At 54.5% G+C, this 25,048-nt stretch overlaps 1 protein-coding gene across 5 annotated transcripts in view; it reads left to right on the plus strand.

Annotated features, from left to right (window-relative positions):
• The first annotated feature begins 5,814 nt into the window (after positions 1-5,814).
• Positions 5,815-25,048, plus strand: part of NTNG2 (netrin G2) — a 79,593-nt gene continuing 60,359 nt past the window's right edge. For 2 of the 5 annotated variants that reach the window (XM_032165478.2, XM_032165476.2), the window contains exons 1-2: positions 5,815-5,891; positions 9,935-10,630. In XM_032165478.2, coding sequence (XP_032021369.1) covers positions 10,418-10,630 — 213 coding nt within the window. In that variant the 5' untranslated portion in view covers positions 5,815-5,891; positions 9,935-10,417. Of the gene's footprint in view, positions 5,892-5,988; positions 6,106-9,114; positions 9,205-9,566; positions 9,700-9,934; positions 10,631-25,048 lie in introns of all 5 variants that reach the window. The other 3 variants (XM_032165473.2, XM_032165477.2, XM_032165475.2) reach the window with 3 other exon arrangements.

Raw genomic sequence — 25,048 nt, forward strand, 5'->3', positions numbered from 1 at the left:
ACCCCTCACCAGGGAGCTGAGCAGCTTTGCCTGGAGGGGCCTAGGCTCTTCTAGGCTGAGCTTGGCTGCTTTCCTCTCCCTGTCATGCTGCTGGAACTCGGGAAAGAGACATTTCCATGGGAATTCACGGATTGGAGGGATCCCAGCCAGGCTTCTGGTAGAAGAAACTTTGCTGACAAAGGCACGGTGGTGCAGTACTATTTCCACCCAGTCCACAGGGTCTATGCTCACCTGCCCAGGGCTCACATGCCGTGAGCCCTAGAGAAGGCACCAACTCACTCCCAGCTCCCAGTCCCTGTATCTTTTTGTTGTTGTTGTTGTTGTTTGTTTTTTGTTTTTTTTGGCTCTGTCACCCAGGCTGGAGTGCAGTGATACGATTCAATGTCAGCTCACTGCAACCTCCACCTCCCAGGTTCAAGCGATTCTCCTGCCTCAGCCCCCCAGGTAGCTGGGACTATAGGCACGCACCACCACGCCCGGCTAATTTTTGTATTTTTAGTAGAGACAGGTTTTCACCATGTTGGCCAGGCTGGTCTCAAGCTCCTGACCTCAAGCGATCTGCCAGCGTCAGCCTCCCAAAGTGCTGGGATTACAGGCGTGAGCCACCGCGCCCAGCTAGTCCCTGTATCTTTTGCTGGCAAGTGGAGACTGCGATGCCGGTTCCCTCCCAGGGCTGTCGGGAAGAAACAATCTTGGAATGATAAGCTTGGGACTGAGACCATATATCAGCGAGCCCAGCCACGAGGCCTGGATTCAAACAGGAGCCCTGCCTTCCCGAAATAACCCAGGACACATCCTTCAACCTCGGTATTCTCGTCTGAAGAATGGCCAGGATAAGAGTCTCTTTCACAGAGTGGTGGTTAAAGCAGAAATTGGAGATCATCAGTAAACTGCTGTGCTTGGTGTCTGAGTGTGTAATACCAGAGCCACCTTGTGTTAAGCACTTTCTAGAAGCCAAATCGATTTCAAGCATTAGTTCACTAAATCCTTAGACCAAGCCTAGGTATTGGAGACCATTCTAACCTCCATTTTCCAGATGAAACAACTGAGGCTTGGCAAGGTGAGTCACACAGCCGGGAATGGGACCCCAGGGCTGCTTGACTCGGAAGTCCCAAATTTCAACTGTGACTGTATTAAGTGCTCATTTAAGATCTGGAAGGACCAACAAGTTTCAGCCACCATCCCATTTCACAGCTGAGAAAATTGAGACCCAGAGCAGGGAAGAGACCAGTCGAGTCACGGAGCTGCTGGCGCTGGAGCGAGGCCTAAGGTTCCACAATTGCTGCTCACAATTATCGAGCACTTACTGTGTGCCAGGTTCGAATCGCTTTCTGTCCATCACTGTATTTGATCTTTACCATAACTCTAGGAAGATGGAGACTATTATAATCCCATTTTTCATTTGGGTAAAGTGAGGCAGAGAGGGAAGTAGCTTACTCAAGGTCGCACAGCTAATTAGCAGGAGAGGCACGACTCATACCCAGAGAGTCAGGCTCTAGAGCCCTCATCCAAGCCGCTTTGTGGCACTGCCTCCCAGCCGGGGCAGGCTGGCCTTGCCCGGCAGCCTGGGGCCTAGGCCGACTTGCCTGCCAAGGGGGTGGGGTCTGCACGACTCCTATGGTATGGCCACCACTGGGCAAGGCAGGGTGCCGCTGAGCTGCAGTACTCAGGGAGATGGGCATGGAGCTGGGACTGGCAAGCTCAGTGTGCTCGAAGGCCATTAGCCCCCTGCGTCTCCGAAGAGAAGTTTATCCAACAAAATGCAGGCAAGCAAAGAACACATTCCGCTTTATGTGTCTCTTGTTGTAGGCAGTGCACATCTTGGGAGATGTGTGGATGAAAGGCGTCATATAAAATGCAATCAATTATGAATCACCATTACTGAATTAATCACATGTATGATTAATCCAGTAATAATAATTAATGGGAGTATGGTCTAGAGATTAGAGCTGAGGACTGACAGGGAGGGGTCAGAGTGCTTCTAGTAGCCTCTGCCACTGCCTGGAGGTGTCACCTTGGGGAAGGCGGGTTCCCCCTGCCCCTACCTTGGCAGTAGAAGGGGCCCCAGGATGTCTTGAATACCCCTAGATGGTCCTGGGCACAGGATCTTACCACCTCCTTAACAGCTGCATCTCAACGGCTCAAGGTCAAGGGGACAAAGAGCTTGTCGACGAATCAAAATCTTGGCCTGGCATAAGTGAACAGAATGAGCGAGGAGAGGGGTGAGAACTTGGTAGGGGGTGTCCTTTGAGCTTGCACTTGACTTAAATCAGCAATGTGAGCTCATTTCTTCTGTCTGTCTGTCTGTCTGCATCAGGACTTGCCTTCTCTTGGAAGCCCCCAGAGGGCCTGGACCTCATCTGTTACCTCTCATTACAAAGCTAGTAGATTATTTTTGCTTGTGACTTTATAATTTCCTGTTACTCATCTATACCATGCAAATTTCCTCATTGTAAAGGAGTCAAGCAACCCAGAGAGGATATCTATAATAAAGCCCATCGGTCCCCCCTCATCTCCCCTGTTCATACTTTGGTGTATATCTTCATTGTCCACATATACAATAGATGTGTCCATATATATAGTGGACTTGTATAGAATCCTATGTATATAATCATATATATGTATGGGTATATACAAATCCTTTTTAAAAATATAGACGGAATAAAATTAAATGCATTGTTCTGCAGATGCTTTTTGATAGCAAATTCCACATACACAATTCAAATTAAAACTGTGCATTGGAGCCAAAATCCCACCAGTGAAGAGGATGATTAGGCTGCTGGTGAGAGGGGAGCCAGCGGTTATTTTCGGGGAGATTCATTAACACTTTCCTGCCCCTGGTGCTCAGCTTCTTTTGATTGTCAGAAAAAGGTCATTTGTCAGAAGGTACCTTAATGAAGTTTAAAAATGAACGTCCCTCAACCACCTGGTCCCCGCATGGCTGAAATCCTATTTGTTCCCTATCTTGGAAAATAAGTGCTTTATCGTTCACTTGAAAGGAACATCGTCTCCTGGAGGCTGCTGTGGAGTGCTGTCAACTCAGGATCATAGCAGAGGGATCACCCTCCTGGACAAATCCCCTCATCGTGCAGATGGGGAAACTGAGCCAACAGCAGGGAAGGGATCTCCCTCAGCCACACAGTGTGGGAAGGGCTGAGCCAAGAAAGACCCATTATCCCAACTCTCAGTGCGGTGCTCTTTCCATTATCCTGGGGTCTGGAAAGGAGGAGACCAGAAGACAGCTTCTGGCATAGGTCCCCGAAAAAAGCCTGTTGGCATCAGCTTTTTGCAGAGGCAGGGAGTATTGGGGAGGTGGGGGCTGGCGGGGAGGCATGTTAAAAATTGTTTCTAGTGGCACATATCTTTGCATATGGGTCACTGAAACCATCCTGGCAGTGCTAGGGAGGAGGCACCCCTGGTCCCTCCACTGTGTTTAGATGAACTACAAGTAAGAAGCAGCCCCTTCATCTCTTTGGCCATTCCTGACAGCATCCAGTCCACAGTGATGATGGAGGAGCAGGGCGGTTCCCAGGGATTGATGACCCTGCCCCGGGGTGACAGCAGGCTGAGGGCTGACCCTGGTCATCACTCACCCTGTGCAGGAGCCCCACACCCTGCCCTTCTCTGCTGCCTGCAGGCTGAATGCTTAAAAATCAAACCGCTAAGATCTGTTCTCTTCTCCCAGGGAGCTTCCTCCTGCATAGAACAGGTAACCAGGGGCGGGCCCATGTCTGCCTTGCTGGGCTGCTTGGTGAGACAGGCCCATCTCCAGTGGTAGGCATCTGACAGCATGTGCAGGTAGAGGCACACGATGGCCTTGTTCTGACCCCTCTTTGAAAAAAGAAGGATTTACCGTTCATATCTCACATATGGGGAAACTGAGCCCCAAAGCAATCTGGGCTGTGTTCCAAGTTCACCAGCCAGCCAGGCCAGTGACAGAGCATCGCCCAGGAACCCAAGAGCCCTGCCTCCCCGGCCACAGTCCTTAGCTATGTGACCTTGGGCAAGTTACTTAACGCCTTTAACTTGAGGCTTTGCTACTAGCAGTGAAGTCACAGGGCTTTGGCGAAGATTCAGTGAATAATGCACACAAACTGGTTTGCATAGAGTCTGGCATAAAACAGGTGTTCAATAAATATATTATTATTATTATTACAGCAGATGACAGTCTTTAATTCCACATCCTCTTCCCGATTTGTCACAAGATTCCAAATCTTATTCAGCAGTATAACTCCCTCTCCAGTTTTCAGGGCAGCTGAGAACAGGGAAGGGTTAAGGTGGAGGTGAAGGGTGGCAGCAGGGCGGGGCACTGAGGTGCCATGTCATGCTCCATTCCCAACACCCTCTGTGACCTTGGGCTGGTCTCTCTCTCTCTGCTTCTCTCTCTGTCTGTCCTCAGGCCCTTTGTTCTTGATGCATCCAAATGACAGTGCTGGCTGCTCAAGGCTGCAGTGAGCCCACCCCAGGAGGCCAGGAATGTCCGAAAACCACATGTGCTTCTGGAAGGTGTGGAAACTCTCCCAGAAGCCCCGGGAGGCAGGCTGGCAGGAAACCTCCCGGGGGTCGGAGATCCCAGGGCTGCCCAATGTGATATTGCCAACTCCGTGGCCTCTGCCCGGGGCTGCTGCTATGGGAGCCCTCCCACACCTGCCTCCCGTGCTTACAGGGGAGGGAGACAGAGAACCCCTCAGCCAGGCCCCTCCTGCCCCACTACTCTGCACTCTCTGCAGAGCTGGCTTGGCTTCGTCAAAAGCAGGGCCCATCAGGGTGGAGGCGGCGATGTGTCAGCTGGTATTCAGGCTCTGGTTGTGCGCTCAGATCGCTCCCCCTCCCCATCTCCCCAAATCCACCCACCCACCCCGGTACCCACTGCTTGGGGCCTTCTGGGTGGCAGCACTTCACAGAGAGAGACCGAGGAGCAGCCCTGAGCCCTTGGCTGTGGGGGGTGGGGAAACTGACTCACTTGGCCCCCCTCCCTCGTGCCGATGGGGCAGCCCCCACACCCATGGGCGCTGGCACCCCGGCAAGCCCCCGGGTTTTGGAAAAGGAAGCTGCAGCCCGGCTGCGCCTGACCGGAGCCGGCTGAGGATGCGCTCTGGGCGCAGGGACCCGCTGGCCCCCGGGCCAGGAGGCGATGTTTAGGCAGCGACCCCCCAGAGGCTGCCGGGGCCACCCTGGCCGCGGGCCCGCCGGGACGCCCCTGCTCGCCGCGCCCCTCCCCGGGCCGTGGCGCGTCCCCCGAGCCGCGCAGTATTTCCTTCCTGCACCTTTAAGAAGACCGTTGCTCCGTGGTGGGATGGTGTGTTAAAGCCACACAGAGGAAGTTACGCAGCCCGGATCAGACCGAGAGATAAAAGCCCCGATGGTGATCGTGAGTGATGGCAAGAGGATTTAGCCTCGGCATTAACTTGGAGCGGAGTGCAGGGGGGCAGTGAAGCGCCCGCCATCTGGCCCGCGCCGCGCCGGGGGGATGCCCCGGCTCCCCGACGAGACGCCGCGAAGCCCACCCGGGCCGGGGGCTGCCCGGCGCCCGAGCGCGGGTCCTCCCCGGGCCGCCCAGGGGGGCCAAAAAGTTTGCACTTGTTAGCGGCGACCTCCCGCTCGGCCCGGGCGGGCGATGCGGGCGGCGCGGGCGGCCCCCTCCCCCGGCCCGCGTCTCCGGGACGGCTGCGGGCGGCCCCCCCGGCGGCCGGAGGGCTCCCCGGCCCCGATCTGACGGCGGCGGCGGCGGCGGCCACAGCGGCGGGAGCGGCGCGGGGAAGGAGCAGCGGCCCGCAGCCCTCGGCCCGCGCCCCCACCCAGCGCCAGCCCGAGGGGGGAGGCGCAGCGCCGGAGGGTGGCGGTCCTCGGCCCTCCCGGGTCTCCGCGCCGGGAAGCCGCTCCGAGCCGGGGTAAGGCGGGCGGGGAGAGCCCGGGAGGCGGGCGGGGGGAGAGGCTGCAGCTTGGCCAGGCTGGTTTCATTTTTAAAGGGCTTCAGTGACCACGCAGGCTTGCCCGGGCCCGGGAGCCACTTACAGCGGCCCGGCAAAGGCTCGGATGCAAAAGTTGTTTGGTGGCGGCTGCTACGAGCTGAGGACTGGAGTCGCCCCAGAGGGGTGTGTGAGGGTGCGTTCTTAGCAGCATCTTAAAGGGGTAGTTTGTCTTTCTGGCCGGCTTCCCCGGGGTCCTTTCCGTGGTGTGTGTGTGTGTGTGTGTGTGTGTGTGTGTGTGTGTGTCGGGGAGGGACGTTGCAAGGATGCTCGAATGTGTCTCGGAAAAGGAAACTAACCCTGCTCCCGCGCCTCTCCCCCACCCCAATTCCACCGCCACCGCTTAGAGCCACCCCCATCCCGTGCCCTCCCATCTCTCTGCAAACTGGGAGCCTGTGAGTTGCACAGAGAAACTCCCGGCCAGCCCGGCCGCGGCTGGAAACTTCTCCTGGCGCCGGGAGGGGGTCGGGAGGTGAGGGGGCGCAGGCACTGGTTTGGGGCCAGCGTGGAGTCGAACCTGGAACTGAGCGGCGAGCAGGTGGGGGGAGCAGAGGCGGCGGGAAGGCGGGAAGAGAGGACCGCGGGCTCGCGGGGTCCGCCGGCTCCGGAGTAAGTTGGCCGTCTGGGCTGGGGGCGGCGGCGGCCGGGTCGCCGCAGGCGGCAGCGCCGGGGCAAAGGATCCAACCAGTTCCTGGGCGTCTTGCTCTGTGTCTTTTAATTAAGGGAGGCAGTGCCGATAAAAGGGGCACCTCAGTCCCGGCCGGGCCTTTGTTACAGGCTTAATTATTAATTGCTCCCGTGGCTTGCACACAACTTTGGGAAGACGAAAAGCAGCTGTGGGGCTGCCGGGTCGTCGGTGTCCCAGGCACAGGGCTCGCAGCCGGCCCTAAGCACTGGCTCGACCCTGGCCCCTGCCTCGACCCCGCCCGCCGCCCGCCGGGACCCACCCGGGGCCTGCTGCTCGCGCCCCGCCTCCCGCGCCCAACTTTCCAGGGCTCCCGCGGGCGGGGACCCAGGGGCCGGATAAAGGGCCCGCTCCGGAGCAGGGGGACACCGGGGCCGCCGGAATTAGGACGCCCGCCGAGGCTGCAGTGAGCGAGGGGCGCCCGCTGGACCCCGCCCGGGGCAGAGGACGGGAAGGTGACCCCGCCGGCCAAGCTCCCTTTCCCTCCCGGCAACCCCCACCCTCCCCTGAAGGCAGATTTCACCCCCCTCCGCCGCCCCTGCTGAGGAGGGAGAGGGAACCCCGGGGTAGGCTGAGTCCCCCCCTAGCCCCAGGAGCCCCCAGCGCCCTCCCTCCCGTGCCCCCGGGGGCCCCGCGCCCGCCGCGGCAAGTTTCCCCCACGGCGAGGGCGCAGCCGGCAACTCCTAGAGGAACCTGCTGGCTAGCCCAGCCAGCTCGGGAGGCGCTAATTCAATAAGACAGAGAAATCTGAGTTCAGAAATCCTGATAAAATCTAATTTTCGGGTTTTAATACCCTGGCTATCAGCCCCCCTCGGTTCCTGAGGACTCTTAAAAGAAAATAAAGCACAGTGATTCTATTTGTTTCTGGGAGCTGCAGTTTCTTAATAATATCAGGTGAAGATAAATTTTCCACGGAGAAAACGATCCGCCGGGATGCAGCCTCTTACTCTGAAAATTTCCCTGCCGACTCCTCACTCTCTGCGCTCCTCCTCGTTATCCGGGGACTCCTGCCTCTCTTCCCCCTTCTCTTTTTTCTTTTTGGCAGAACCCGCCTGTAATATTCGTGTGCTGAGCTCATAATTCCCCCTGCGATGCCAGCAACGCCCAGTTGATTGACTAGTTGTAAACACATTTTTCCCCTGGCAGATTTTGTTGTTGTTAGGGTTTTTTTTATTTATTTATTTTCCAGGGAATGCGTGGCATTTAAACCAACAGGACTGCAATTAATAGATTTGCGAGTTGCGCCGCACGCGCCGCTCGCCCCAGCCTCCCGGCCTCCGGGCCTCGCTGCCTCCCCGCGCCCGGTGGCTTCCAGCGCCGTGCAAGCCCCGGAGCAGCCGCGGGTCCTGCCGCTGAAGGAAGGTTGCAGCTGCGCCCTCCTTGCAAGCCGCAGCCCGGCGTCCTGGTTGTCCCAGCAGCCAGGAGCTCCCTACCTGTTAGTGAACAGTTGGGAGTCGACTGCTGGAAGAATTAATTAGGAACGTGCTGTGCTCTGGGCAGCGCGAGCTCGGGTAGAGGCATCCAAACCTTTGCCGGCCGCGCTATTTTATTTTTACTACATTTTCTCAGGTTGCAAAAATAGACACCGGGCACGTTCTTTCTTAGAGTTTTCTAGCAAGGAGCGCCTTCAAGGCCGGGCAGGCTCTATAACAGGTTCTCCTTTAAACAGCCAGAGGTGAGAAGGGAAAAATGGTCCTGGCTGGGTTCTCATTCATCTCCATGAGAGAGGGGCAGGGGTCGCCCTAACGCAGATGAGTGAGTCCCATTGCCCGGAGCCCTGGGGCCCTGGCTGGGGGCTGCTCCCAGCCTGAGGTGCTCAGGGCAGCAAGTGTCTGCCACTTCGGTTTGTCGTTTTTGGCAGGAGCGTTTTTCTGTCTGGGTGGAGAATGGAGTTTCATGGAAACACAGTTAACTCTTCAGGGGCATTGCACGTACAGGAGGTAAAGAGGATGTCAGGGGAGAGCCAGGCCTAGACTGGACATTTGGGGCGGTTTGGGAAGTCAAATGCAATCATCGGAGACATAGTAACCAGAATAATTAATCATGCAGGCACTTCTGCTGTAACTTGTTGCAGTAACCTTTGCCCTATTGGCCAATATTTTTGGCCAGAATCCCACGCTGGCTGGACTTGGATTCTCCGGGTGATGTATCCAGTGTCTGGAACACACCACAGTACTGCAATTGTGTTATTTCCCAATGTAATATTCATGTAACTGGTATCTATTTTGATGTAACGTATTAATTATATCTATTTTGATTTTAAATAATTAACAGAAGCTTAAAATAGCACAGCAATAATCGTAATAGTAACACATTTATAGACATACCCTCTAAGAATGATTTGCAAAATGCTGGACTTGATCAGAAAAATCTGAACTCACAAAGCATTGTCACCTCTTTGGCAGTCTTCAATATCCCTAGTTTCTTACAGTTAAAAAAAAATTAAATTTGCCATTTCAGATTGTGCCTATGATTGGGGAGCCGTTTCTCAGTGCCTGGCTCTTCATGGCTGGCCAGCATGTGGAGCACTCTGTTCATCTGTACATATAGGTATGGGCTCATCTGCACCTATAGTTACATTCTCATCTTTGCCTTTAACAACTTTGACATTCTGACTTGACAGTCATGGTATTTTAAAGCAACCATTAAATCTTGGCTCCTGGGCATGCTTTCAAAAGTCTCTGACCCCCAAGCAGGGGCACTTCTGCTGAACTAACACTCCCATAAATGAGAGAAAAACACATCACCTTTTAAATAACATGCCCGATCTCCAAATGTGCAACTCTGATATTAATAAAAATAACCCAGTTTTCTCGGGAGACTTCGCTAATGCAGCCTCATTTTTTGCACATTTTGCCGGAGAGCTTTTGTTCTTACACGTCTCTATTCTCCCCCTCTTTAATTTGTTGCAGGTGTTGTTGCTAATGAGCTCTCTCTCTCCTCCCCTCTTACAATGAAAGACAAGTCAGACCCCAGGTACCTGGATGGATTGAGAGCTGAGATCTCAGAAACTTCATAATAAGTTGATGATGGCTACCAGCCAAGGTCAGCTGGGCCCCATTAGTGCTGGCCCCCAGCAAAGCAGAACCAAATAGCCTTCTCCCCAGTTAACACCTCAGTAGCTTTTTATTCTAGTCCAGTCACACAGCTGTTGCCACATTAAGCTCATATGAAAGAAATCTCTTTTATTGGTCTGAGAACCCAAGTCCAGTCCCAAAGAGGGAACATGTTTCCAGCTAACATGTCCACCTCCTGATTTTATTTTATCTTTACAATGCAGGCTGGAAGGTTGTTTTGCAGTGGTGTTGCACACGTCACCCATTAAGAGCCCTTTAAAGACCTGGATTGATTGGAAGGACAAAAATTAAAAGCAATCTGATCTGGCCTCATGCAGGATCCCTGCGGATTTTCTCCTTATCCCATTTCCATCCACTGTCGCAATTTGAGAGTCTGCCTGATTTGATCAGCTTCACCTCCGGGGGAGGTGTGATGTCAAGGTTAGGAGGACGTGAAGTTATGGGCAACTTTCTGAGCTGTCCATCCGCAGTCTGAGAAACGCTGGCTCTGAATTTTCCGTGCCGGCCTTTTGGAAACAACAAGTTCCTCGCTGTTTGCAAAGCTTCAGTGCTCGGGTCCCTGGGACACCCCGGCCACCCTCGCCTGGTAGATGTGGCATTTCCATGCTGAGGCCGCGAGTCCCGCCTGACCCCGTCGCTGCCTCTCCAGGGCTTCTCTGGGCCGCGCCCCTGCAGACTGCGCAGCCATGCTGCACCTGCTGGCGCTCTTCCTGCACTGCCTCCCTCTGGCCTCTGGGGACTACGACATCTGCAAATCCTGGGTGACCACAGATGAGGGCCCCACCTGGGAGTTCTACGCCTGCCAGCCCAAGGTGATGCGCCTGAAGGACTACGTCAAGGTGAAGGTGGAGCCCTCGGGCATCACGTGTGGAGACCCCCCAGAGAGGTTCTGCTCCCATGTGAGTCCGCTTACTGCTGTTTTGTTTGCCCAGGCCAAGTGGGAGGGGGTCTGGAGTAGATCCTTGGGGTGGATGAGCAGAGCCGGGGTACCGAGATGCAAGGCTGACTCTCCTGCCTCTTGACCAGGTCTGGACCAGACCTGGACGAGGTCTTTGTCCCACCTTGGAAATGTGTCAAAACAGAGGCCACCCTGAGGACACTGGGGTCATGTGACATTGTTTTCTGGGGTAGCGGCATTCTCGGCCAGCTGGCCACTAGATCAGTTCCCTCGGGTAAGCCCATAGTATTCAGCTCCGCAGCCTGGAGGCTAAGCCCCACCTCCTGCGTAGGAAGTCAGCATCCTGGGCGAGTGCGCAAGATGCTACCTGCAACATGATACTCTAAGCTCCCTCTGTTCATCTTTTCTGCGGTGCAACCTCTTAGCCCACTCAATCCAATCCAGCAGACAGTACTGTGAAGCTAGAGCATGCCAAGCACTGAGCTGGCCCTTTGCATGGGGAGGTTTGACGGAGGCTCAGAGGGGATTCATGCAGGATGAAGTTGGGGGTCAGGCTGGGACAGACAGTGCAGCTTGGGTCCCCTTCCAGTTCCATTCCTACACGCAATGATGGCAGCCCCTGGGTAAGTCAGGGGAAGGCAGACATTCAGGCATTGTCCCTTGCCTCCCTAGTTAGAGAAGGAAGGGTCCTAGGGGCACGGAGTGCTTCAGCACTCAAGTAATGTTAACGGCAACAACAACAGCAGAGATGGTTGCATGCGAGCTGCCTGAGTGTGTGGGCCGAGGCTGATGCCATTGCGAGGAGTCTTCCCCTCAGCTAGCCAGGTGGATTCTATGTTGTATAAAGCAGGAGTGTCAGGGGAGGGCTCTGGCCCAGTGACGTCTGTGGGCTTCTATTCTGTCATCTGCAAAATGGGCACACTAAGAGCACACACCCCTAGGGTCATTGTGAGCAGTTTGTGGTTTAATTAATGTAGGTAAAGTGTTCGGAATAGGACCTGGCACAGAGTAAGTGCACGCAGATGTTAGCCGTTGTCATTCCGGTCATACAGGTGGGGTAACTGAGGCAGCCCAGGGGTGACAGGTAAAGGCATCTGGCCAAGGTCACACTCCAGGAGGTGGCGAAGCTGTGATTCCAGCTTAGAGTGGCTCTGATGTCTCTGAGCTAAGCTGCTTCCCACTGGGCAGTGCTCTGGAGGCCGTCCCTGGCAGGGCAGGGCAGAGCCGGGTAGGGCAGCCAGGAGGCAGGAGCGCACAGGAGGGGATTGTTGCCATCCCCCAGGCAGCTGGTACCTCTGCGTGTCCTTGGAGGAGCCTCCAGGTCTCTGGGTTTATGGTGGGGCTGACCCGGTGCCCCCACCTCAGAGTCCTGAGGACTCGATCTCATGGGCCGGCTTTGCCCACATCACAGGGCAGTCAGCCCGAGAAGGTAGCTTCTTACTCAGGCTTGTCAGTGGTGATGAGGCTGTCACTGTGGGTGGTGGCTGGGCCGGGGCCAGCTGGGGAGAGAGGGAGGAAGGGAGGGAAGGAGAAGGCAGCACGAAGCCAGGAGCTGGGGCTGGATAGTCTGTGGCCATAACTGCCCCGGGGACCACAGGGCCGAGCAAGGGGACTGGGCTCTGGAAGCCAGGAGGAAGGCCAGGATGGGGCCGGTGCTCAGTCCACATCTCAGAGCCGGTGGGAGGGTTCTCCACACACTCCCGGGCACGGTCAACCTCTGTCTCTCATATTAGAGTCTCGGCTGTATTTTTTCTCTTAAATATTAATCACTGCCTTAACGTGCTTGGGGGAGCAGCTAAATCATAATTCTAGGACCAGCTTTGGATCGAGGGCTTGAGGTGCGGAGATGACCCTGAGAGGCGAGTCCGAGGCCCTCTCCTGGCCAAAGCTGTCTAGGATGTCATTGGCCCTGGACCTCTGCCCTGCCCCCACCGTCAGACAGAGAACCCGGTGCAGTGGGTGGCTGCCCTGGGGAGGTGGTCACCCCTCCCAGTCCCAATGCTGGCAGAGCCTCATCCCAGGCAGCCATCCTCAAGCTTTTGGGTCTAGAAGAGTGCTTTCTCCCATCCCCATCCCCTGCTCCTCTCCTGGGCAGACAGGTGGGGAAGGCAGGGGAGAAAGAACAGTCCCTCCACAATCTCCCACATGGGCGAGTCCTCGGCGTCTCGCCACCTGTTTGATGGACTTAACTATTTCGTCATGGGCTGCCATCCGGCTCTGCTGTGATTACAAATGTGTGTCCAATGAGGATGGGGGGGCCGCCATGGCAGGTGGACAACAGCCTTTTGCAGGGCTGGCTTTTGGAGGGCTGGCTTTTGGAGGGCTGGCTTTTGGACGGGGTGGTTACTTCTAGATAGATCTGGGTTCAAACCCTGATGCCACAGTTTATTGCGGCTTCCCCTGGGAGGGTCCGGGCAGTAGGATGCTCTGAGGTGGGTCCTATTCTGATCTCATTTTAGGGATTAGGAAGTGTTGCCTAAATCCTGGCAACGTCACTCCGTTGAGAAGGCAGGCTGGGAACTGCCTGTAGCCAAGGCCCATGCCCACCCACCAGGTGGCACAGCCTCCCCTCTCTCAACTTCTGACCTGAGTTTCACTGTCTTCCTCTGCCCAGCAGAAACCATAATGTAGGAGTGTCACGGTGCTGGCAGGACGGCACAGCCCGGCCATGCTGCCGGGGTACATACGGACACATAGTAGGTACACAGTGTGCAATACTAGTCACCGGTTTATTACTGTTGTGATTATGGCCTCGGTGATTTTCCTGGCTTCTCTTCTTCCCCGGGGTCCTTTGCCTCTCCCCAGCCTTGGGGACGCCACGCCTTGTATTGCTAGTCTCTGGCAGCAGGTGGAAGATGCAGGCTGGGGGAGCTTCCTCGCCTGCAGCCCCAGCAGCTGTTGTTAACCAGCCACCAGGGGGCGCCCTAATGGCGGCCAGATGCCCAGTGCCCCCTTAGCCTTGCCATCGCCCATGGGTCCTTGCTTCCCTTCGCCCCTTCTGTGGCAGGTGCTAGGTGTGTCCCAACATCCAGCCCACGGGAGCGCAAGCCCAGCTGCACTCTGAGGGTACAAGAGGGACCCAGGGGTGGACGGCCTTTTCAGATGCGGAGTGCAGACCCTCTCTCTTTCCCAGGCTTCCTGTCCTTCAGCAAGGCCACCTGAGAACTGAATTGTAAATTCCAGCCTTGCAAGGAAGGGGAGGAGGCTGAAAGACAAGATAAATGAATAAATAAAAACCTATTGGCTCTAAATGCACAATGAGAATTAATAGGAATGAGCTCTCAACCGAGGATTCTTGGGCAAGGACAAAATTGCAATGAGGGCTGTGGGAGAAGAGAGGCGGCCCCCACCCAAATTCCCAGGGCCTGCCCCTGAGGTCAGCCCGGCAAGGCTGCGGGCCAGGGAGGAGGCAGGAAGGGCGGCGAGCAAAGACGTCTCAGCCCCTCACAGGGCAACTGCTGCTTGCGGGACCCTTGGAGATGGGGAGGGCACGACTGGCATTGGGAGGTGCCCCTTAGTGCTCTGCAAGACAGGTCTCCCGCCGGCCACCTGTGCTCCCCGTGAGAGGAAGGGGGAAACCCTTCCTTTGTGCCTTGGAGACAAACGCTAGCCACCCGAGACTCAGGGGTGAGCTGACGAGCAGGAGAGACAGACGGAGAGAACTACTGCCCAGGCAGCGGGGTGCCAAGGGAATCCTGCCACTCCCACTCAGAGCAGTCGCCTCAGTGCAGGAGCGCTAGCCTCACCTTGATAGAGGTGCAGAATCCCAGACCCTGCCCCACACCTGCTGAGCCAGACTCTGCCTTTTAACAGGAAGTCTCTGGAGCGCTGGGGTAAGGTTGGTCCAGGGTGGTGGATGAAGCCTGTCGTTGACGAAGGGGCCAGAGGTCTGTGGGTCCCATGGGGTCTGTGCAGGTTAAGGGGAGAGGCATTGCTGAGGGGAGACAGGAGCCAACAGGAGAGCAGCAGGGGGTCCTGGGAATGGGGGGATGGAGGTGGGAGCGGAGATTCCCAGATGCGGGCCTTGCTTGCCAAGGTGGGGGGTCTGTGCTTCTGAGCAGGAGCCGGTGGAAGGTTCCAGAGAGAGGCAGCACTACCTCCTGACAAGAGCTACAGGCCTGGAATCTGAAGCCCTGAGCTCACATCCCAGTGTTGTCACTTGGGGGCTGGGTGGTCTGAGGTGAGTCATTCAGATTCTCCAAGCCTCAGTTTCCCTATCTGTAAAAGGGGTATGATCGTGACTGCCTTGCCCACCTCACCGATTTCCTGGGAGAGGAAATGCCTCTCACAACATAACGGAAGGTGCTTGGCAGAGACTGTAAGTTCTGTTCTAGTGTGAGGCTTGAATATTATTGTTTATCCAATCTTGATAAGCTTGACGTTTCTACATTGACATGGGTGAACATTCAAATTTCAGCCATGTTGGAGTCTCCAGCATACAGAGGCACCTTGGCTTTGGTAGACAGGAAAGCCAAGGGCGGGCTGTGAACGTGCATCTTTGAACACACATTTTACTCAGTTAGAACCTGCTTTAGCTTCTCTGTGCCTCAGTTTACCCAGCTGCAGAGCAAATGGTTCTATTCCTCCCCCAGGGGGTCCGCTGGGCTGTTGAATGCAGAGGGCAGGCAGGTCCTGGAGTCCTCGAGCCACTCCCCACTGTGACATTGAACACCACATGCAGAATCAAGGTCACAGATGCTCTGCCTCCTGCCAGACCTCGAGGGTCATGAAATGTTTCCATCCAACAATGCAGCGCTGACCAGCCCGACGGCTCTGGCCTCCTTCCCCCTCTGTGTTTCTGGCCCCAGCCTCCCTCCTCTCGCCATCACACCCCTCCAGTCGGCAGATGTTTCCAGGTCTGACCTCATGCCAGGCACAGTTGTGATGGGAAAGTGAGATGACTAGAGAGAAATTAAGTGAAAAACACAACAGACATTGAAGACAATACGCAGCTAACAACAAATGGTGACACCGGGGCCTGATATGATAGGAGCTGGGGAAGGAGGAGGGCGTGCCCCTCCCCGTGAACTCTCCCGGCGCTCCAGCCTTGGCCTGTGCTGTCTCCTCCACCCGAATGCCTGCCCCCTCCTTCCTTTGTTTTCAAGGCTTCCGCTTCTACCTGGATAACCCTGGCTCCTTTTTCAAGGTTCAGGTTGGACCCTACCTCCTCCTCCAGGAGGCCTTCTCTGACTCCTTTGCCCAGTGGGGTGAGGAGGCCCTCATTTGGTCATCATCCTGCTTACTGACTGGCCTATCAGTGAAGAGCTCTGGCCCTAGGAATGGAGAGTTTACAATCCCGTGCTGTGTGATCTCTGATGTGAGACCTAACCTCTCTGAACCTTAGTTTCTCAATGGGAGCTATTAATAGAACGTGCATAGGAGACTGTCATGAGCACGGCGCTTGGCACATAGTAGGTGCTCACTGCGTGCTGGCTGTTGGGACCAATCCTGTAACTTTAGATGTCTGCTTTCTCCTTGGACTGTGAGCTCCTCAAAGTCAGGGCTGTCTCACTATCTTTGCATCCCCAGCACCTCCCTCTGGGCTTGATCAGTGCCCAGTAAGCATTTCCTGAATGAATGGATGCATGGGAGGAAGCATAGTGTGATCCAGGAACGCTTCTCAGAGGAGGCAGGATCAGGGCTGTATTTTTTTTTTTTGGAGTCAGAGTCTCGCTCTGTTGCCCAGGGTGGAGTGCAGTGGCGCAATCTTGGCTCACTACAAGCTCCGCCTCCCGGGTTCACACCATTCTCCTGCCTCAGACTCCTGAGTAGCTGGGACTACACGCACCCACCACCACGCCAGGCTAATTTTTTGTATTTTTAGTAGAGATGGGGTTTCACCGTGTTAGCCAGGATGGTCTCGATCTCCTGACCTCGTGATCCACCCGCCTCAGCCTCCCAAAGTGCTGGGATTACAGGCGTGAGCCACCGCACTCGGCCAGGGCTGAGTCTTGAAGGAAAAACTGGGGTTTGGGTCAGGACAGAGGAGACCCTGAAAGCCCCTGCTTCGCTCCACTGCAGTCCCTGTTCTGTGGGATTTGCGATTGGATGAAGCCGGGAGGTTTGCACAACTCTGTCCTTAAGCCAGTTGCGAGTGACTTTGGCGCCTGAGCTGCACCAGCCGTTAAAGCCACTCAGTCTCTTGAAATGCCAGAGGCAGGGCCCAGCCTAGGACAAGAATAGTTCCGTGAAATGACATCTTGTTGCACAGTGAAGTCTCCCTCCTGGGCAGTAGACAATGAGAAGACGGAGGCCCGGGGCCCGCGGAGTGAGATCCTTGCTTCTGACTTCCCTTGAGGGAATGGGGTTGTGTCCAGACACCCCGTGGAAGGCAGGCAGCTGTGTGAAAGGACCCAGATGGGACATCTTTCCAAAGAATGTCAGAGACTTAGAGACCCCAGACCTTTCCAGTTTGTGCATCCCCACCTTCCCGGGCTGTCTTCCTCTATGCTTCCTAACCCTGATGTTTAATCCATTTCCCTTTTTCTCATTTACTGTGGGTATGATGACAAGCTGCCTCCAATCCCACCTGCGATGGGGCAGGCAGTGGACGGACGGATGGACGAATGGACAGACAGGCAAGCCGCACCATGCTGTGGGTGAGATGGATGGACGGATGAAAGGACAGGCAGGCAGGTCGAACCATGCTGCGGATGAGACAAACGGACGGATGGACGGACAGGCAGGCAGGTCGAACCATGCTGCGGATGAAACGGACAGACGGACAGACGGACAGACAGGCAGGCCACCCCATGCTGCGAATGAGAACTTTGGCTTCTGGAGGGAGCAGATGGGGCCCGGGCGCATCCTGCACTTCTGGGATGTGGGACTTGGCATAAGTGCCTGGTCACCCTGAGCCTTGGTTTTCTCATCTGAAACTGGGCATGGCGCTGGACACAACCTCGAAGAAAGTGTGTACAAATAAGATGAGACCAGGCATGTGATGCCCTCAGCTGGGTGCCAGCACAAAAGGAATGCTCAAAAAAAGGGCCGCGCACGGTGGCTCAAGCCTGTAATCCCAGCACTGTGGGAGGCCGAGGTGGGTGGATCACCTGAGGTCAGGAGTTCAAGAACAGCCTGGCCAACACGGTGAAACCCTGTCTCTACTAAAAATACAAAAATTAGCCGGGCGTGGTGGTGCACGCCTGTAATCCTAGCTACTTGGGAGGCTGAGGCAAGAGAATCACTTGAACTTGGGAGGTGGGGGTTGTAGTGAACCAAGATTATGCCATTGCACTCCAGCCTGGGCGACAGAGCAAGACTCCGTCTCAAAAAAAAAAAAAAAAAAAAAAAAGCATAGTTTTATTTTTATCCTTTTTAATTCTAGAATTTAGCTTGAGAGACAGAAGAGGACCCCATAGGCCAAACCCACAGCCAGAGGCACAGGCCGTGGGCTCAGAGGTGGGCCTTGCAGGATGGGAAAGGTCCGGAGCGTGAGGATGTAGACAGAAGGAATGGTTTGTGCAGAGACACAGGGAAGGGGGCCGGGTGATTCGAGGGGAAAGTGCGTGGGCGACAGAGAGGAGATAGTCCACTCCCCCTGCCCACCTCATCCAAGCCCCTGTAAGTCTGTTACTGTGCATCTGACCGGTGAATATTCTGAGACTTCTCAGAGCCCACTGAGTGTAGGAGCTGGGGTTCAGCCTTCCTGTGCCTGGCTCCTGACCGCTCGCTAGGGTTAGGAAGGATTAGGCCACAGGCTCTGAAGGAGCAAGAGGGGCAGGAGGGCAATTGAGGGGCAATTGAGAGGAACCCAGAACATGGAAGCCCTGCGCCGTGGGGCTGGTCCAGAGCTCACCAGGCTGGACCACGTGGATGCTGAGCCGTGGCCCCTGACCGGGGCTGACCTGGCCAGAGTCCCTGTGGCCAGCACTGATGCAGGGCTCCTTCCTAGAGGGGCTGGGCGATGAGGAACGGGAGAAACGGCAGATGATGTGGGAACCGGTCCTGTTCGGCTTTGGTTTGCAGGATCCGATTTGTTTTTCATCAGCAGCAGATTTGCTTAAATATATGAAAATGTGTTTCTAATTCCCCGAGCACACACCAACTGCTGGCGGGGGAGAGAGTAGTGCATAGGAGCAGAGTGAATGCCACCGGGAGCCAGAGTTCTAGGCCCTGGCTGCTGAGAGACCGAGGATACGCCCCCAGCCTCAGTTTCCCCAACTGAGCAGCAGGGGGTTTGGCTAGATTAACCAGTTCATTCAGTGTTCCCTGCTGATTGCCAGGTACATTCTGGGAGTTTAGGGAAATCCAGATTGGTCAGAGACAAAACCACACATAACGGTGGACTCCAGTGCAGACAGAGGTGTCCGAGATATATACCCCGGGCTCAGCATAGCAATAAGCATTTTTAAAAAGATTTTAAAACATGTTTTAAACTCAGGTAAAATTCACATAACATAAAATTAACCAGTTAAACAACGTTTTGGCGGGTGCAGTGGCTCACACCTATAACCCCAGCAATTTGGGAGGCCGAGGGAGGAGGATCACTTGAGGCCAAGAGTTTGAGACCAGCCTGGGCAATGTAGTGAGACCCCATCTCTTAAAAAAAAAAAGTCTTATTGTGTCTAACATAAAACTTGCCTTTTAAACTATTTTACAATATACAATTCAGTACATTCACAATGTTGTGCAACCAGCATCTCTACCTAGTCCCAACACGTTTCCATCGCCCCAATAGAAAGTCCTGCACCCGTTAGTTACTCCCCATCTCCTTCCCCTGCCCCTGAAAACCACGAGTCTACTTTTTGTCTCCATGAATTCACCTATGCTAGACATTTCATACAAATGGAATCAGACAATATGAGGCTCTTTGTGACGGCCTTCCTTCACTGGCATAATGTTTCCAAGGTTTGTCCACATTGTCGCATGAATCAGTGCTTCATTCCTGTTTATGGCTGCATAATATGCCATCGTGTGGACACACCATATTTGGTGTATCCGTTTCCTAACTGATGGACATTTGAGCTGCTTCCACTTTCTGGCTATTAGGAGTCATACTGCTGTGGACATTTGGGTCCCAATTTTTGCATGTGTGTATGTTTTCATTTCTCTTGGGTGTCTACCTAAAAGTGGAGTTTCTGGGTCACAAGGTAATTCTGTGTTTAACTTTTTGGGGAGCCACCAAACTGTTTTCTACAGGTGCTGCACCTCTTACATTCCCACCAGCAATGTATAAGAGTTCCAGTTTCTCCGAATCCTTGTCAACACTTGTTATTTTCTGGTTTTGTTTTGTATTATTAGGACGAGCCTAGTGGGTGTGGGGCAGTATCTCATTATGGTCTTGATTCACATTTCCCTGATGGCTAATGATGTTAAGCCATCGTGTGCTTATTAGTTTTGTTTTTGTTTTTGTTTTGTGTTGTTTTGAGACAGAGTCTCATTCTGTCACCCAGGCTGGAGTGTTGTGATCTTGGCTCACTGCAACCTTCACCTCCTGGGTTCAAATAATTCTCCTGCCTCAGCTCCCAAGTAGCTGGGATTACAGGTACACGCCACCACACCCATCTAGATTTTGTGTTTTTAGTAGAGACAGGGTTTCACCATGTTGCCCAGGCTGGTCTTGAACTCCTGGCCTCAAACGATCTGCCCGCCTGGGCCTCCCGAAGTGCTGGGACCACAGGCGTGAGTCACCGCGCCCAGCCTATTTTAATAAACTCCAATGTATGTATTTTTTCCTTTTGTTGCTTATGCTTTTGGTGTCCTATCTAAGAAACCATTGCTAAATCCAAGGTAAGCAGTATTTACCCCCATATTTTCTTCTAAGACTTTTATAGTTTTAGCTCTTATATCTAGGTCTTTGATCCATTTTGAGTTAATTTTTGTATCTGGTATAAGAGAAAAGGTCTATCTTTATTCTTTTACATGTGGAGATCCAGTTTCCCCAACAGTATTTGTTGAAGAGCCTATTCTTCCCCCACTAAATGTTCTTGGCAACCTCGTCGAAAATCAATTGAGCACAATCTATGCGCTTACTTCTGGACTCTCAAATCTCTGGTTTGTTTTGTTTTGTTTTGGGGTTTTTGTTTTGTTTTGTTTTGTTTTGAGTCAGAGTCTTGTTCTGTCACCCAGGCTGGGAGTGCAGTGGTGCCATCTCAGCTCACTGCAACCTCTCCCTCCCGGGTTCAAGCAATTCTCCTGCCTCAGCCTCCCAAGCAGCTGGGATTACAGGCACCAGCCACCACTCCCAGCTAATTTTTGTATTTTTAATAGAGACAGGGTTTCACTATTTGGCCAGGCTGATCTCGAACTCCTGGACTCAAGTGATCTGCCCGCCTCGGCCTCCCAAAGTGCTGGGATTACAGGCATAAGCCACCGCGCCCGGCCTCAAATCTATTCCTCTGAAGCATTGAGCATTCCATGTGCACTACTTCATGAAACCCTCCTGGATATTCTGCACAGTAGAAACGATTACTCTCCTGTTGTGCCCATTTTACAGATGAGGAAACCGAGACTCCAAGACTGAGTGAAGTCAAGGCTCAAACGCAGATCCCAGTCATTTAATGACTAGGCCACAGTGAGGCCTGAGGAGGGGAAAAACCCAGTTACCCTCCCCTCCCCCTCCCCGCCCTCATTTTCTTCTCCCTCTTTCAGGCTGGGATGTGGGCTTGGATTCTCAGAGCAGGGTCCTTGGAAGGGGATGCTGTGACTTCTCTCTGGCCTCCAAATACCTCCTCAGCCTCCACTCCACCTCTGTCCCTCTCCCACGCAGCCAGGCACTGTTCTGTCCTCTTCTTTGTCCCACAGTCAGTGCTTGCATGTAGCAGGTACTTAATAAATGCTGAAGATAATTATCCATCGTTTCAAATAGAGACACACAACTTAGAAGGCATGCTGGAGATTGTCTAAGGCCAGAAAAACCCCAACGTCGATGAGCATGTTACAGTGAAACTGACTGCTCCCGGGACAGGGGACCTCAGAAGCAGGTGGCTGGTGTCCCCCTGCCCTGCCCAGGCCCCTGAGCTCCCCAGTCCACCACTAGGAAGTCCTGGGCTCCTGTGAAGACAATATAAAACCACCAATGAGGCCAAGTGTGATGGCTCACGCCTGTAAATCCTAGCACTCTGGGAGGCCAAGGCGGGTGGATTGTCTGAGCTCAGGAGTCCGAAACCAGCCTGGGCGACACAGTAAAACCCCGTCTCTACTAAAAATACAAAAAAAAAAAAAAAATTAGCTGGTTGTGGTGGTGTGCACCTGTAGTCCCAGCTACTTGGGAAGCTGAGGCAGAAGAATTGCTTGAACCCAGGAGGCAGAGGTTGTGGTGAGCTGAGATTGTGCCACTGCACTCCAGCCTGGATGACAGAGCGAGACTCCATCTCCAAAAGAAAACCACTGATGAGGCCCATCCCCTCTCATTTCCTATGAAGGGGAAACTGAGGCCCAGAGGGTTGGAGTGACTTCCTTGAGCCCCCCATGAGGAACTTCAGACCCTGGAGGCTCCACCCCAGGCCAAGGGCTCTCCTAGAGGTAGACTGGAGCCATGAGGACAGGGGCCCTCCCCAACCAGGTCTCTGTCCATCTACACATGCCCTGGATCTGACTTCACGTGATGGCGTCTGATGGGGGACATGGGATGCCTGCCCGTATGCCACCTGCAGCCAGCGAGGGCCAGAGCTGCCTCTTCAGGGTCAGTGAGGGTGATGCATCCACCTCCCAGCCTGCTTAGGTGAGCTCCCGCCTATGTGTCACTACTGGTGACTCTGGCATGGCTCAGAGCCAGATCTTGGGGGCCCTGAGGGGATAAAGAGCGCCCCCGCAAGCCCACCTGCCAGCCATGGTCCTCTCTGTGGTGGCAGCATCACGGAAAGTGGACAGAAAGAGTGCTCTGTGCCAGGAGGGCAAGGCCGGGTAGGATGGTGGCGGGAACGCTGGCGATCGCAGCAATGCCAGCGATCATGGCGCTGGGTTTCGGTGGTGTGCTGGACGCCTGAGAGCCTCATGAGTGAGAGGCTGGGGCACACGTGCTTCCGTAGTGCCACGCACCGGTGGCAATTCAGAGAAAGGCGCTGTGCAAAGCACCCCATGTGTGCGGCTTTTTGCCTGCTCTCAACAGGACAGAGCCAGGTCAGAGTGTAGATGAGGAGGGGGAGGTGCAGAGAGGTGGAGACGCTGACCCAAGTTTGCACAGCCAAAACTAGGATCGGTCTCCAGGGCCTCCGTCACTGTTCGGTCCTGCCTTTTGTCACACAGGAGTCTGAATGTTCGTTCTGAAATTGAGAGCTAGCGGGGCTAGAATCTCACTGGGCAGCCACAGAGGGGTCCCCTGACCTCTTGGGGTCTCGTTGACCGGAGGGAATTGTATTGGAATATCCAGGTGTATGGATCCCTACGAATCTAACCCTGGAGTATTCCAGAACTGCCCACCCTGTGGAAAGGGACTCAGGCCTGTCTTCAAGGACCTGGCATCCTTCTCTCCCAGTGCAGTTTGTCTTGGGTCCCTCAGGGACCGTTTGGGCCTCCTCAGCCCCTCATTCCACCTCCCTTCTGCTGCCCAAGTCATTCGTCCACTTGACTCCAAGAGTCGGCTGGGGAAATAAAAGGAAATGAAAGACGACCAGGCATTTTCCCTTGGCTGGAGCAGAAGTCTGCTGTCGGGCAAAAGGTGAAGAAGAGACCAATGAGAGATGAGCCCGCAGTGCTTCTGCCCTCCGCCAAGGCAGGCCGTCCTCTGCTGCCAGCCTGCAGCAGGGACTGTGTCCTTCTGGGAGGTGTCCCTCCCTCTAGGGGATCAAGAGATGGCCAAAAGCAGGTGGCAGCACGTGGAGAAGCCTGTTATCCAGAGCGCACCTTGTCTCTGCCCCTGTCCCCACCCAGGCACCATCCAAAACCTTTGCCCACAGTTCTGGGGCTGGCACTGTCCTGGGGCTCAGCTCCTAGGGGCGGGGCTCCCCCGGGCACTGGCTGCCAGGAGCTGGGTGGCCCCAGGCAAGTCTCTTCCCATTTCGGGGTATAGACTTCCTGCCTGTAAAATGAGGGAGTCTGCAGGTCAACCTCAGAGTCCCACTGTACCCCCAGATTCTGCTTCAGGAGGGAGATTGAGAGAGAGAGATGCAATAACCTCCCAGCATCCAGGAAGACCCAGAGGGGAGAAATGCAGGGAACCAACCCAGAAAACCCTGGAGCGGGAGCTTCTCAGTTTTAATGGTCATGACCCCACTTGAGAATCCATGGTGCTCTTCCTAGAATCACGCATGTGCACACGTGTGTGCAAACACTGGGCTCATGCACAGGCGCACACACACACACACACACACACACACACACATAAGGTTGCAAACACTTTCAGGGACTTCCCAGATTACTCTGAGTCCATCCATGGTCACTTTCGGTCAACCACCTGGCCTGAGCAGGTTCTGCCCTCTGGGGGCTCTTTTACCCTCAGGGAAATCAGGGTTTGGTTTCCTGTAATTGTCTGGTCCAATTGTCTGAGGACTTTCTCTTTTTTTTGAGACAGGGTCTCACTCTGTCACCCAGGCTGGAGTGTAGTGAGGCAGTCTTGGCTCACTACAGCCTTGACCTCCTGGGCTCCAGCGATCCTCCCACCTCAGCCTCCTGAGCACCTGGGATCACAGGCGTGCACCACCATGCCTGGCTAATTTTTGTATTTTTGTAGAGATGGGGTTTTGCCATGTTGCCCAGCCTGGTCTTAAACTCCTGGGCTCACTTTCTTTTTTTTTTTGAGACGGGGTCTTGCTCTGTCACCCAGGCTGGAGTGCAGTGGCATGATCTTGGCTCACTGCAACCTCCACTTCCCAAGTTCAAGCAATCCTCCTTCCTCAGCCTCCCAAGTAGGTGGGATTACAGGCCCCTGCCACCATGCCTGGCTAGTTTTTATATTTTCAGTAGAGACAAAGTTTCACCGTGTTGGCCAGGCTGATCTCCTGACCTTGAGTGATCTGCCTACCTCGGCCTCCCGAAGTGTCGGGATTACAGGCGTGAGCACCGTGCCCTGCCATAGCCAGACTTTCTTGATTCTATATCCTTCTCCTCCTCAGAGCAGAAGCATCGAACATTTGTTGAGTGCTTCATGTATACCAAGCCCTTAACCTAAGCTATAGCTCACTGAACTCTCACAGAAGACTTAAGGTAGAGCTTGTATTTAGACCTGTTTTGAATATGAGGAATCTCAGGTTCAGAGAATTTAAGCCACTTGCCCAAGGCCACACAGCTTCTAAGTAGAGGAGCCTGGCACCTCCAGCCTGGGCCACCCGGTCCGGCGTCCGGGTTCCTAAACAGGGTGCTCAGCTGACACGAGTCCCTCTGGATCTCAGAAAGTGCCTGATAGCTGGAGGCGGCTGTCATCTGTGTGTGTGTGTGCGTGCAGCCATGTGTGCTGGTGAGCATACTGTCCCTGTCAGCCTCTCCTCCCCCAGCACACCCCGGCAGTCCAGAGAAGGGAGGGCCCGGAGGAGTGACGGTG

This window comes from Hylobates moloch, unplaced genomic scaffold (genome assembly GCF_009828535.3).
Source record: "Hylobates moloch isolate HMO894 unplaced genomic scaffold, HMol_V3 SCAFFOLD_10, whole genome shotgun sequence".
NCBI lineage: Eukaryota > Metazoa > Chordata > Mammalia > Primates > Hylobatidae > Hylobates > Hylobates moloch.